The 13,984-nt window shown below is 41.1% G+C and overlaps 1 protein-coding gene across 3 annotated transcripts in view; it reads left to right on the top strand.

The window, feature by feature from the left end:
• cacna2d3a (calcium channel, voltage-dependent, alpha 2/delta subunit 3a) overlaps positions 1–13,984 on the top strand; it is a 182,387-nt gene that overhangs the window by 121,924 nt on the left and 46,479 nt on the right. For all 3 annotated transcript variants that reach the window (XM_064298291.1, XM_064298290.1, XM_064298289.1), the window contains 7 exons: positions 2,989–3,060; positions 3,284–3,364; positions 3,935–4,009; positions 8,909–8,992; positions 9,294–9,365; positions 11,624–11,685; positions 12,952–13,019. In XM_064298291.1, the coding sequence (XP_064154361.1) occupies positions 2,989–3,060; positions 3,284–3,364; positions 3,935–4,009; positions 8,909–8,992; positions 9,294–9,365; positions 11,624–11,685; positions 12,952–13,019 (514 nt within the window). The remainder of the gene's footprint in view (positions 1–2,988; positions 3,061–3,283; positions 3,365–3,934; positions 4,010–8,908; positions 8,993–9,293; positions 9,366–11,623; positions 11,686–12,951; positions 13,020–13,984) is intronic.

Here is a 13,984-nt window from a genome sequence, read left to right as displayed (position 1 = left end):
AGTTGCAGCTCTGTAGGACAGTGCTAAATGTTTCACTAGCTGCAGATCTCAGTGCGCCAGTGCTAACTGTGTCTGTGCTGAATGTGTCTGTTACTGCATCCCTGTGAGTCAGGGCTTAATGTGTCAGTCCTGAATGTGTCAGTAGGTGCAACTGCAGATCAAACCTAATTTGTAGTTGGTGTCTGATTGTAACTTCCCTCAGATACCCTTGAATTCCTCTAAGCACAGATTGTCCTTTCAACTTTGTGCTTCCATATTTCAGCCAGTGAGGAGTATCATTCATCATTCTCCGGCTCATTTGGTTTTGTTTTCTAAAACGCAGAGCCGATTGACTTCACAGAGAGAGGGAGGGAGCTGGGGAGGGGACGAAAATACGGCAAGGTTGTGCAGTTCTTGGAAAGTGCTGTAACCCCTCTCTGTCTGGCCTGTTACCTCTGCGTCTTGTACGGTCGCACTGTGAGGATGCGGTGATGTACAGGTGTATTTTTATTCTCCTCATCGAATCTGCGGAGCACCCAGAACGCCTGGCCTCTCGACCTCCATGTTATTAAGCCAGCTCATGGGGGGAGCAGGGTTTTCTGTGGCTAACGCCCTGCCATTCGTCTCTGTGACCCAGATTCAAGTATAGCCCGTGGGACTGAGGGAATGTGCGCTTTCCCTGTCCCCGCGTGCTCAGTGGCCTTCACTGGACTGTTCGCCTCTGATCTGCACTAATCCCTCCCTCTAGTCCAGGTCTGTGCTGGCAGTTTCATCCAGCGAGGAGCGTGCCAACACACACCCTTATACAAAACACGACTCGCCCTTTCCCTTTCAGTACCCTCACGCTCTGTTCACACACTCACGCATGTGCACACGCGCACACACATTCTAATATGCATGCACCACACACATGTACTCTCTTTCATTTTTCACTCACATACACAGACTGGCACACATATACAAGGATTTATTGCCAAGAATGGGATAACAGGCCCATATGATCCATCAAGAGAAACCCTTGCACATATACAGTACTGTGCCATCATGTCCATCAATGAGTACTACTTGCACTGCAGTCACTTCACCCTAAGATTTACACAGTATGGCCAGTTTCCCCCTCATTAAACTTAAAAAGCATATTGATTACCCTCCTTTGTCTCTTCTTTACTGTGTTAGCTTCTTTTTGTTTCACATAAATCTCACTTCCCTGAATAGACATGTCCTCTCCCTTATTGGAGACACCATAACTCTGCTCCTGTAATTGACATGCGATTGGTTCTGTGAATGTAGCATTATTGACTGGGGCTTGCTGGCCTCAGAGACTTTTTAAGGCATTGTTTCCTTTTTCAAGTTAGTGATGCAGGACAGGAGCCTTCTGGCTATTGAGTTGGTTGAGTCAGGTTGAATCCACCTTTCCTACTTCCCCAAACCTAACTTCCCCTTAAATAGGCAGTACAGAGAACTGTATTAGATCTGTAAAAAATCTGAGTGTTTTCACTCAGACAGATTTGTCATCATGTGCTAATCATTCAATTTCTCTCACAGCTGTGCTTCTTTGTTAGCACCTGATTGATGGATAAGATGCATGCCTCTGAATGAAAGAGATTAGCAATAAATGCTGAAATCATCTAATGCCAAATTTATTGTTTTGATAGCCGTGATGACAAAATACAGAGGGATTAATATCATCAACTTTAAATTTCAGTGGAAGCTAGAATGGTAAACATTTTAAAGATGATTTTGGTATAAGGAATGTCATTTCTGTCATTTCACTGCTAACTATATTGTATATAATAATAATACTAATAATAATAATAATTATTATTATTATTACAGATACCATCACAAAAATGTGTTACAGAAAAATAGGAAAGCAGGAAAATAGTGAATGGTCTGCTCAGTGTCTGCAGTTTGTAGTAGGCTGAATGGTAATATGGAGATAAGGTAGCCTGAATGGTAATGGAGATAATGGGGAATCTGATGGATGAATAATCATAGTGGTTGGGGAGATTGTAGCCTGTGGTATTAGATCAGCTGGAAAAATAGCCAGTCAAAGCTAAAAAGTGTGTAGTAATAGGCAGGTCTAAAGAAAAAGATGATGAATCCTCCAGGTTGTGGAATGGCATGAGTGAGAACCAGAAGAGGAAAAACATATTTTAAAAAAATATTTTTTGTGGCCCTGTGAATAAAAGCGTAACAGTATCTCTCAAAAATTAATATTAAAAAGTTATAAGAATTAAAAAATGATAAAACCCTTTGTTAAATAAAAACGGCTACAGTGTCTATTATCAATAATACTGTATCAGTAGAATCATTGATTAAACTATCAAATGTTAATAGTTTCTGGGAACAGACCAAAACGATTGTCAGTTCTCTGCTTAAAATAGACTGTAACATGTTCAGAAATATCGGGTGTCATTATCCTTGTTCAGTGGCATTGAAAAACCTTCAGCAGTGGCTTATTACATGTGATATATTTAAATACTGTTTGGTTTCTTGCTTCACATTTTGTTTTTAATCTTTGAAGCCTTTCAGGAACATTTTCTCTAAATGTGCTGTCGGTCTTGGTAAACACTTTTTGTGGATTTCCAATTTTTACTTGCGCTTTGCCGAGAAGGGTGTGCTAAACTACTGACATAGAGAACTGCATAAAGAAGAGGATACAGATACCGTACCCCTTAAACTGATATCATTTAAATACATCCCCTGAGAATGAGATGCGGGAGATTTATTTATTTTTGTCCCTTGTGATTGCAAAAATGTATTTTTGTTCCCCATCAGTGGTTGCTGTTATTAGATATATTGATTGAAAATGGAGTGGTCTGTTAATGCAGGTCCTGGTGGTGGTGTGAAATATGAAACCAGCGCTTCTGACGCTGATGTGGCTGAGGCGTCGCCATTCATCCACGCTCTTGCCAGCTGGTGCCAAACGTCGGGAGGAAACCGATTCCTTCCAAGCGCGGCTGAATGCATGCATTATTAAGCACTTTTTTCTGATTGTTGTTTTAGCTTGAGGACAGCCAGGGCCCTGTTCTGATGACCACTGTAGCAATGCCAGTGTTTAGCACAAAGAATGAGACGGTGAGTAATTCCATCAATTCCTTTTCTGTTATCATATTTTTTTTAAATGGGGAATTGATAGATATGGGATTGGCTCTCTGCCCACCACCTATGCCAGCTCTTGTTGGTGTGGATTAGTGGACAATAGTGGAGATTTTGTACAAAAAAAAAAAAAAAAGATGAAAATGACAGTGTAAAAGGGGTTATGTAGCCATGCTGACTCTGTCTGTCTCTGTCCCTCCAGAGGAATAGAGGAATTCTTCTTGGCGTGGTGGGCACAGATGTTCCAGTGCAAGAGCTGTTGAAGACAATTCCTAAATATAAGGTATGTTGACACATAAATCATCCGTTTGTTGCCCTGCCTTCACAATAATGTGGGTAGAACATCAATAATGCTCTACTCTTCATAGTTATTTTTTCAAAGATATTGTAGTTGCACAATATTTTAATATAAGTTTACAGTGAAGTACTGCAAAATGTACTGCAAAATGACATCAATTTAAAAAAATTCTTGGAATGTATTTGATTTCTTCTTTCTTTTATCTCAGAATGCAACTGACAAGAAAATAATGCAGTTTGTAGTGAAAGCCACTTTCTCAGAAAACCATAGTTCATTTTAAAACATCATTAATAATAAATTACATGGCTTGGATGTAAAATAAGTATTTGACATTTTAAAACATCTTATTTAATTCACGTCTACAAATAACAGGGTACCATTTGACGTCAATACCGCAGACCTTACTTCTGTTGGAATTAAAATGAAGACTTGCTGTGCTTGATATGAATTTCCAAACCAGAGCTAGGAATTACAAAGGGCTTGATTGCCTATGAATATTTTCTCTTAAAAATGAAGTTAATGGTGCCTCTCTGCTTTTTTTCTGTATAATTATAGCTAGGTATTCATGGGTATGCCTTCGCAATCACAAACAATGGATATATACTGACCCATCCGGACCTGAGGCCTATGGTAATCGCTGTCTCTCTCATTGATACACCTTTTCTATGAAAACGCAATATACCAGCAATATACAATGGGCAGCATGTGACTACATATTGGGGAGACATTGGAAAAACTAGCAATCAATTCATATACCACTGGATTTTTGAAGGTATTGATGGGAATCTTTGTTTTTTCTTGTATTCGTAGGGGTGGGGGCTGACGTATATATGCAGTTCTATCTACATTGTGTTGTTTAGCAGGAGTATGCTAAGAAATGCCCATTTTGCTTGTATTTTGTTTTTTATTGATGGAAAGTGACTTTTCCTTGTAATCCTCACTTTTCTTGCATCACCAGTAATAGATTATCCCTCTGTAAAGAAATAGGCATCTGACCCAAGTGTTCCCTTTCAGTTTTTTTACATGCTGGCGTTACTGTCTGAAATATATTTATCAGAAAGTTTATTATGGTCACATAATAAACTTACAGTGCACATACACTGAATGAAGCATGCCTGTCAGGTATGTAGCATGGTGTGTGCCATCCATCATGTTACATGTCCTTTGTGCTGTCTGGTTCCATGTTATCATATTGATAAACACTCCTGTCTCAATACTCTGTCAAACTCCTGCATTCTCCAAGGTCTCTCATGCCAGTTAGCTGCACCTTATCTGATGACTCTGTGAAAATACTGAACTTGAAATGGGAAGAGAAGAGTGATGGCAGTGTGTCCTGCTGAGAGGAACGAGAGGGACATTCATCTTTTAATCATTATCTTTAACAAAGTCTCAGTCTGTTGCACCTCCATATTAATTTTGGACAGTAATGAATTTTTGATGCATTTTAAAAATAGATTATTTGTCTGTGGTTCCTAGCATTTATTGTGGCTTTAACCTCATAGGGAGACCCTTTGGCACTGAGAAAGCTTTGTGTGATTTCATAAAACTTTGCAAATGCACAGAATGAAAAGGTCAGCGTGGTTCTCTCTGCTGCAGCATCTCAATCTCGTTGCCCAGTGAGGTGCCATTTGCCTTGGTGAGATGTGTGTCTTAAGTAGTTTTGTGTGAGTAGTGTGTAAAACTCCAGGTGACACCATCCTGAAACCGCTTGATCAAACCATTTCCTCTATTGGATGCGGTGAGCTTGTGCAGCAGGTTTCCGGTGAGTTCAGCTGACAGCAGGGGGATTTACTGTACCTTCAGAAGGGTTGTTGTGTAGCACAGGTAGACTTCAGCTGACTTTTCAAGTCCCTTTGGAGAGTCTGCTGCCGACAAACTCTTCATCGCTGCCGTTCACGTTTCCAATCTCTTTATACAGCTGTTCCATTGTGCGTGTGCATGGGGGGTATTCAAATGAGCAGAGCATTTTCAGCCTAACACGTTCTTTTCAATAGACCTGAAATCTCATTTCTTGAATGCCAGTGATTAAGGCCATTGTAGTTTTGTAGAAAGAGAGAGAAAGGGAGCAACAAAATCCTTCGGAGAGTGCATTTAATTGCGATCTAATTAGGGCTCCCAAATTAGATATATTTAAAAGATAATTAAAGGTTTGAGGGTAGTTAGACTCTCTAGTTTTCCAAGCAGATGAATCATTTAAAGCTGCATCAGTTAAATCATAAGCCCTTTTCTGTCGAGGTGTTCGTTTTTTCTCAGACGGCCACGTTGTCGGATTCACACCCACTGTCACTCTTCCTCGTGCAGATGTATGTGATTGTTTCTGCTTTGAACAACAATATTTATCACTGCCTTTCGCATGGCTGCTAATGCAGTAATGATTATATTCTTCTAAGCTGGAAGAGAGGGGAACGAAGCTCTCTCATACCCTTTATTTAGAATCATTTTGCTTATGTTTTTCACTCAATCAACATTAGTCCTTAACTTTGACTCACAGTTTGCCAATTTCATTGATCACTGCAAACTGCATTTTTGAAGAAAGAAATAACACTTGTGTTTATTTGTTAATCATTTTTAAAAATTTAAGTGTTGTCTGGATCCCGGCAGTACACAAAATGGAGAAGTTACATATTTTTTCACTCTGTCCTGATGAACAACAGCCCCTCTTTTAAATATGTCAATCTGGCCTTTCTTTGTTCTTCCACTGGAAGGTGGAGTTTTTGACCGCCCAGTTGATGAGCACATCTTTAGCCCTGCATTACAGCCTCCAGCTTGGGTAGTGCGAGCTTGGCATTTCACATTAGTTACGTTAACATCATTATTGTTTTAAGTAGTGAATAAGCCCTCCTGCCCCAATTACACTGGCTTCTCCCCTGCACTATCCCCAGCGCTGTCGATACGTGTCACTCCCCCGGCAACAGTGCCATTCTGGATATTGATTGGTGTCAGCCGATGTCAGAGGTGACTAAAGTATCATTTTAGACCGTTTTCTGCTGCTTTTCTAGCCAAGATGCTCTCCTGTTCTCACTTGAGGGCTCCTGCTGTTTGCATTGTGAGATGTGAAACACCTCTGGTGATGGGGCCTGAAGTGCATTTTGCATCTCAGAGTTTGAGCGGGCTCTACCTCAGGCATAAACATCAATTCTGAACCGAGGAAAGGAAGAGAGCAGATTTGTACTGCATTTGCAATAAACATTGTTCATGTCTTCCACAGCACGGTGACCTAAATCCAGGGAGTCCTTAGGTTGCTTGCCTTTTGCCTTCATTTTACCTGGTGACATGGCTGAGATTAAAAACTCTGAAAAAAAAAAGAAAAGAAATGTCTTCATGACGAGAATTTTTTAAAATATGGAGTCAGGTGATAAGAACGTTGTAATCATAATGGGAAACAAGCTATTTTGCCAATACTATTTAAACAAATAACATTTAATTATTCCGTTTGTAGCAAGAGACACATATGAAAAAGATAGATATTTATTAGTGCAACATTGCTGTGGCTTGTAATCTTCCTTTTCTTTTATTATGCCTTTTGCTGTAACATTCTCTTTCTTTGTGTCTCGTAGGAGCATTTAAATAGAAATAATTGTTAAAATAGATTGAGTAAATACAATTAACTTAAAGAGATAACAGCATATCACATTGGCTTTCAGTGCCACACACGAAGGCTAACTGACAAACATAAGAAAATACAAACTTTCAATGAGCATTTATACTTGAATATCTGTAACAGGTACAGATTGAACTGATCTTTAAGTTATTCATTTTCCATGGCTGTACAAACAGATAATATAATTTATTGATATCGATAAATGCTGTGCAAGTTGTGATGTGAATTTAACAATATATATAATATACATATGTGCGAAAGCACATTGGCTTCGACCATTGGAGTGGACTCAAAAAATGAACTGTGATAATAGACCCTCCCGTAGCAGGGTAGGAACAGATCCCCAGCCAATAAAAGGGTTCCAGTGTGTAATTAATCCATGTGGTCCAGAGGAGGCGCTATCCTCGCTGTTCCATTGTCCTCCGCCACCCAGTGCAGGTGAGCGGCCGGGCCCCAGGGCTGCAGCAGCTGACCCAGCAGCACAGCTGTGTCTGTCACAGAGTCACAGCCCTGCCAACCGCCTCCCTCCCTGGAAACCAGGCCGGGCTGTGCAGGTGTGAGCAGCTGGTGTGCCACTTTATCCCACTCAGGGATATTGATTGCTTTTGCTTGGGCCAGCACTGAGCGCTATATTCTGCCAATGGGGTGCAGCGGAGTGTGTGTTTCTGTGTATGTTTGTGGTGCAAGCGTGTGTGTGAGTTTATGTGTGTCTGTCCGTGTGTGTCCGTGTGTGTGTGTGTGTGTGTGTGTGTTTATGATGGTGGGAATGTGTGTGGAAGTATGTGTAAATGTGAGTTTGTCTGTGTGTGTGTGTGTGCGTGTGTGTGTGTGTGCGCATGAGCATGTGTGTGTGAATGTTGCTGGGTGGTTTGTGGAGGCGGTTAGCTGTGATCTGGACAGATAGAGGAGATGGGAGGTTCTGAGTGGATGGTGGAGGCCTGCAGGTCCATTACTGACATACAGAAGTAACTGCTGCTACTTTAATGTATTTTTAATAGAAACTGTAAAGCTACTTAAAAAAGCCCCCACCGCACAAGTTGTTCAGGAGGCATAGTGTATGACTGCTCATGGTTAACCTTTGTTAATGTTAAAGGGAGGGATGGGTGCATATGCCATGGTTTATCACGCTTGACACAACAAAAGTGTTCAGCAGCTGCTTATTTTGCCATGGAAATGGGAGATGCAGTGTGTACTCATCACACTGTGTAAACACATTTATTTTTAATTATGTGTAACGCACACAGTATGAGCATTAATTTTTCTACTCCTGAATGGGAGAAAGGTTACTGCTCCATTCAGTTTTTCTACATTACCTTTTATGACACTTTTCTGATAAAGATCACAAAACATTTTTACCTGTGTGGATGACTTGTCTAGGCTGGAATCTGCTTTGTGCTCTCCAAAAATGGTCTGTTTGAAGACAGGCAAATTTCTATGTCAGTGATTTATGGGATAAATTAGTGCCTTTCATCTTGTCAAATAACTTTAAGAGCAGATCAGCTTAAAATAAAAATAAATCAAGATCTTTCTATGTCCATGTCTGTAGAAAGGTAATGTAGCTAGACTTTTCAACATTTAAACCGTTGTTGGAATATGTGGTTGGACTTTCCCTGCATTTGTCAATCAGAATTTTTACCAAGACAGTGACTATGTATACAGAATACACCATGTTGCTTGAAAGCCACCAAGGTCCCATGTAAATCCTGGCCACAACACTGTTAGGGAAATTTAGTTTAATTTATTTGATAATAAAAGTAAGACAATCACAAGGTTGCCTCTTAGCTTAAATGTCAAGCATTTAAAGCACAATAAATCCACAAACGTATTTCCATGTGGGCCTTGATATATAATGTAGCTCCTGGCCCCACAGTGACCATTATAAGTGTGATCATAATATAACGCTTGGACATATTGTTCCAACTCCTCAGTATGAAGAAGGGAAGAAGAGGAGGAAGCCAAACTACAGCAGTGTGGACCTGTCTGAAGTGGAGTGGGAGGACAAGGATGACGTTGTATGTCAAATTTCATTTTCATTTCCATTTCTTTGCTGTCACAGGCTAACTTTGTTTTGATGTTTCGCACTCGGTATTTCAGTTGTGCCCTTAATGATTCTGTATCTTGTTGGGTTCCCATGGAGGAATGATTCAGTCAGTCCTTTGGCACAGGTCCAGGTAGAGATGAGGAGATTCAGACTGATGTCACCTCGTCATGCAGCCTTTGATGTGTTTCTAGATCAAGCTGCTATTAATGTTGATCTGGCTCTCCGTCTGTTTTGATGCGCTGTGTACGTTGGTTTGATTTGTTCTCCTCCAGCTGCGGAATGCTATGGTGAACAGGAAGACTGGGATATTCTCTATGGAGGTTAAGAAGACTGTGGACAAGGGGGTAAGGAAAAGAAAAATGCCATTTCCAAGAAACGCATATACATATGAGAGAGAGAGAGAGAGAGAGAGCAGAGGGGGGTGGGTGTGGATTCTATATTTTGGAAATAGTATCTGTCCTCTTGCCGCTGAAATTAGGGCAGAAAAGGGAGAGAGCTTAATCAGGGAACGCTGAAAGCATATGTGACTGACCACAAAATGCAACAAATGACAAGAGCCTGCCAGTGCAGTGCGAGACTATCAAATTAAATACTGTCAATATCCACCATAACGCAGCCTAGAAGCCGCGTTTTTATTATCGTTCAGTTGGCCTCTAGATCTGAAATTGTCGCAAATATTTTCGTCTGTCGCAATATTCCAATTAATGTGGAGAATGAAGGCTGTCTGACTAAATGAGCAGGAATGAATCTGGGCACCAGCAGGCAGCCACGGAATCCGTGCCCCAGAATACCCTGGAAAAGGGAGAGGGAGCGGGAGGGGAGGGGGAGGGCGGCTGCCCCTTATCTCACCACAACACATGGCAGAAAATTTGTGGGAATTTGCAGCCGAGCGCGTTTTTTAATGGGCGAGCTGTCAGGAGGAGCCTGATGCCGAGCCAACATCATTAATAGCTAAGAAAGGGGTTGGGCAACACTTGCTGAAGATCATTTGCATCATTACCACTGACGCCACAAGCGGACACAATAGATTTATCAAGAGGGGCCAACGGTGCCTCTTCGCCTGCTGTGAGTAGCAGGGCCTCAATGCACAGGCTTTAAAATTTTGGATGACCCTGTGCTTTGGGAGCTGGGAAAGTGCTTTGCTGTATAATTGTGAAATGCAGTGACCTGAGCCCCAGTGGAGGATGGGGAAAAAACGAGTTCTTCACTGTCCCACAGTGGCAGTGAATGCAACAGCATTTCAGACCGGATGTGTCTGGTATTGACAGTAGAATTGGATTTTATTGCTAGTGGGAGATTATGCACAAGTGGTAGTTATCCATCTTAGACTGCTTCTGATAAAATTATTGTTATTGGATTACGTTTCTCAAAGAGCGCTCCTGCATTCACTCGTACAGCCACTAGATGGTGCCAAGTCTAATAATATTTGATAGAACTAATATTTCTCAGAGTGCGCAGCAACCTCACAGATAGAGGTGGTGTTAAAGTTGTGAGTTAGATTGTATCGTAGGAAGGTGAATGGAGAAATGAGGACATGGGCCGTGCTGGATCTTTTTCTCTCTCTCTCTCGCTTTCTCTCACACTCTCGTACGTACTTTTCCTATCTCTCTTATGTACACTTGTGCCTCTTGAAAATCATATGCCAAGATCATTCCAGCGCTTTTGTAACTCTCTATTATCCTTTTAAATATATTGAATTCACTGAGAGAGAGAAAAAGAGAGAGGGAACCGCTTCTTACATTTACTTCTGAGAAAATAAATCCCCTGGCCTTACAGGATTGTAGTTCAATTAACAGACACACCCACTCAGTCCCATCACCATTCTCCACTCTGCCTTTTGTTCACTGGTGAAGATCGGTCCTGGGGTAGGTGAAATGGCGTGTAGCGTGGCAGCACTCTCTGTGCCCACGTCCTGCCTGGTTTTGATGCAGCATTCGCTGTGACTGCCTGGGGAAGGGAAGCCCTGGCTAATGGCCAGGTAATGTGATACTGCGATACTGCCCTGCATCCTCTCTGCGCTACTCTGGTGAAGCGGCCGATAAGAGGAGCGGACGCCGGGACGGAGATACTGCGGAAAGTGCCGCCGAGCTGCGTATCTGCATGACTCCTAAACAGCAACCGGACACTCAGTGCTCTGCCCTGCCCGCGCTGCAGTTCATATGATCCTGTGTGCTATTCGAAAATAGAATGGCATTAAAAGCCTAAACATGTGTACAGGACAGGGCTGTAGCACAAAAGTCTGTGCATGTGCCCTGTGCATATGCAGTCTATGTGGGCCCCCTTAAGATTATAGACCATAGCAGACTTTTTTACAGGTCATTTGATGCTTCCCTCTGCCTTAGAGCCCTGGGTAGACAGTTCTACTATGTGATGCCCCTGCTACAGGCACTGGTCTCCTGTGCTTAAATGTCAGACAGATCGAAAGTATGAATAGAGCAGCCACTGATCTGCAGGCCTTGTGGATGTCATGGGACAGGTCGTGGACACTGACATCCTCTAACTCATTAGTGCTTCACAATTTCTCTGTAAATGGAGAATGCACTTTTCTCTGAATAAGAACTTTGAATACCTAACCATAATATTTCTGTGTTATTTATTTCAGAAACGTGTCCTCGTGCTACATAATGACTATTACTACACTGACATCAAGGGAACTCCTTTTAGGTAAGGCTGCACTGTCATCCATATTTACATCATGCATCAGATGCCACTGGGTTATTATTAAACAGTATTTGTAGCAAAAATTAATTACAATTACTATTAATGAAAAAATGAATGAGAATAATGTAAATTTAAATTTCATTGTCAGACAAAATTAGAACAAATGTTGTTTTAATTTGATTACGCATTCACATACACAGTAATGCCGCACTGAATTGTTACAATATATGCAGTAATCATGCCCATAAAATATATATATATGTATATGTATATACACACTTGAGATTGCACACACATTTTTTATGACTTGTTTTATTCTTTATTTCCATATAAAAACCAAGCGATAAGCGAAGGCGTGAAAGGGAAAGAAATGGCTGAACAGTCATTCACCATCATTCGCTGTTGCCAGTTGCTCTTACTCTCATTTGTTCTGCGCCGTGTGTGCTGTGTGTAGCGCATTACAGGAGCCGGGCTACCTGTCTGTCCTCTGTCCGTTACTGATGTTTCCTCTTTGACAGAAAATTGATTTGACACACAGCCCAGTCTGTGCTCTGCAAAGATACGGGAGTGCCAGGTGCTATTTGCATGTGTGAATGGCCTGTAATATAACCATCCCCAATGCGAAGAGAGCGGGCTATGGAGATAAGAAACATATGTTACAGTATATCAGCAAAGACCTATCTTGATTGTGTTGCTTTTCTACCTGTGGAAAAAAAGAAACAAGTTTATTTTGATCTTCAAAAAAAGACCTGCATTTAGCGGTTATTGTCACATTGGTTGTACACTTGATGCAACTGATGGTGTGTCAAAATAATAATTTGAGGATAGTGTTCCTACCTCCTCTGCTATAACAATCGTATTGCCATTCAAATATTTTCTTACCGGATATAAAGTTACTTTCCTTCCTTAAAGTAATATTTTGTTCTTTACTGTCAAGTCTTTTATATAGTGCAGAGTTATATTTATATATATAACGGTTTTAAAAGATCATGGATTTGGGGGAGAGGTGGGGGGGGGGAGGTGTTGTTGAGATTGCGATTGTGGACGGTGGGCTAGAGGGAGATTGTGATTGCAAATAGGGTGGGGGGGGGGCAGTTATTGTGATTGCAAACTGGGGGGAATGCACAAACGGGGGGGGCAATGAATAATTCATTATGAAAGTTGACATTTTGCCCTGTTCATTTGTTTAAAAATAACACAAACAACTAGTGCACTAGAAGGGGTAAAAGCATGGAGTTGCTTTTTTACGATATAGTCTTGTTTTTTCAGTCTTGGCGTGGCTCTGTCTAGAGGACATGGCAAGTACTTCTTCAGGGGGAACGTTACTGTAGAGGAAGGTAAGGGGTCTTTTCATTCCCTTCTTTCTGCACTGAGGTCAGGCAAAACCAGAGCAGAGCTGGGCCTTATTTTGAAGCAAACAACTTTCCACCAGCCCACTCCTTTCCGCACACTCTGCTGCGGTTTTCCCTGTTCCCGGTGACCTGGTTCTCTTGAGTCGAGAGTACATTCTGAGTGCTAGGAACGCTGCAATCAGAGGTGAAGTTAAGTGTTTTGTTTGTCACTGTGTTTGCCAGGTATCAGTGGATTTCACTGTGGTTTTCCTCAGGATCATGCATTTTAATATTCACCCGCACAGAATAAGCACGTCGTCTGGGGTATAATTATATGTGCATGACTTGGCACTTTCTGCGATCATAAAAGATGTCAAAAACTATAAAAATATCTATTTTTCATCTAGAGAACGACATGTAATATGAAGAGTGAATTATGAACAAAAAACACACACAAAACCATCTGTAGTCATACTGTTTTTCTTACATTAATTTAATATTTCAGCTTTTACCAAACTGTTCTATGCTTTTCATCTGAAATCGACCCGTATTTCATTGTTTTGTAGGTATTTAAGCAAATCCGTGTGTTTGATGTTGCACGCCACAATAATGCTTCAGAAAAAAAATTGAAGCATGCGGTTGCAGACTTGACACAATCAGGAAAAAGTTATTTGTTTGTGCTTTCAGCAAAACAATAAGGGTGCCATTTTGAGAGGGAATTGTACCTTTTTTCTTCTCCCTAATGTGTTTTAAAATCACATCATTAGAGGTATAGCACAATTATATGCTAATACATTCCAAATGTTATTCCTGACCCCTTGTAAATGGTGTCCCTTATTTTCTTTTCAAACTTTTCATGTACACAACTTTATAAAAGAATGTAAGTAAAACATCTGGGCTCCAATATCTGATAGCTGGGCCGTTGACTTTTTGTGGTGAAGGCGAGCGGTCTCCACGGAAATCCAGATGGT

This window comes from Anguilla rostrata, chromosome 11, assembly GCF_018555375.3.
Source record: "Anguilla rostrata isolate EN2019 chromosome 11, ASM1855537v3, whole genome shotgun sequence".
NCBI lineage: Eukaryota > Metazoa > Chordata > Actinopteri > Anguilliformes > Anguillidae > Anguilla > Anguilla rostrata.
This window is presented reverse-complemented; position numbering and strand designations above follow the sequence as displayed.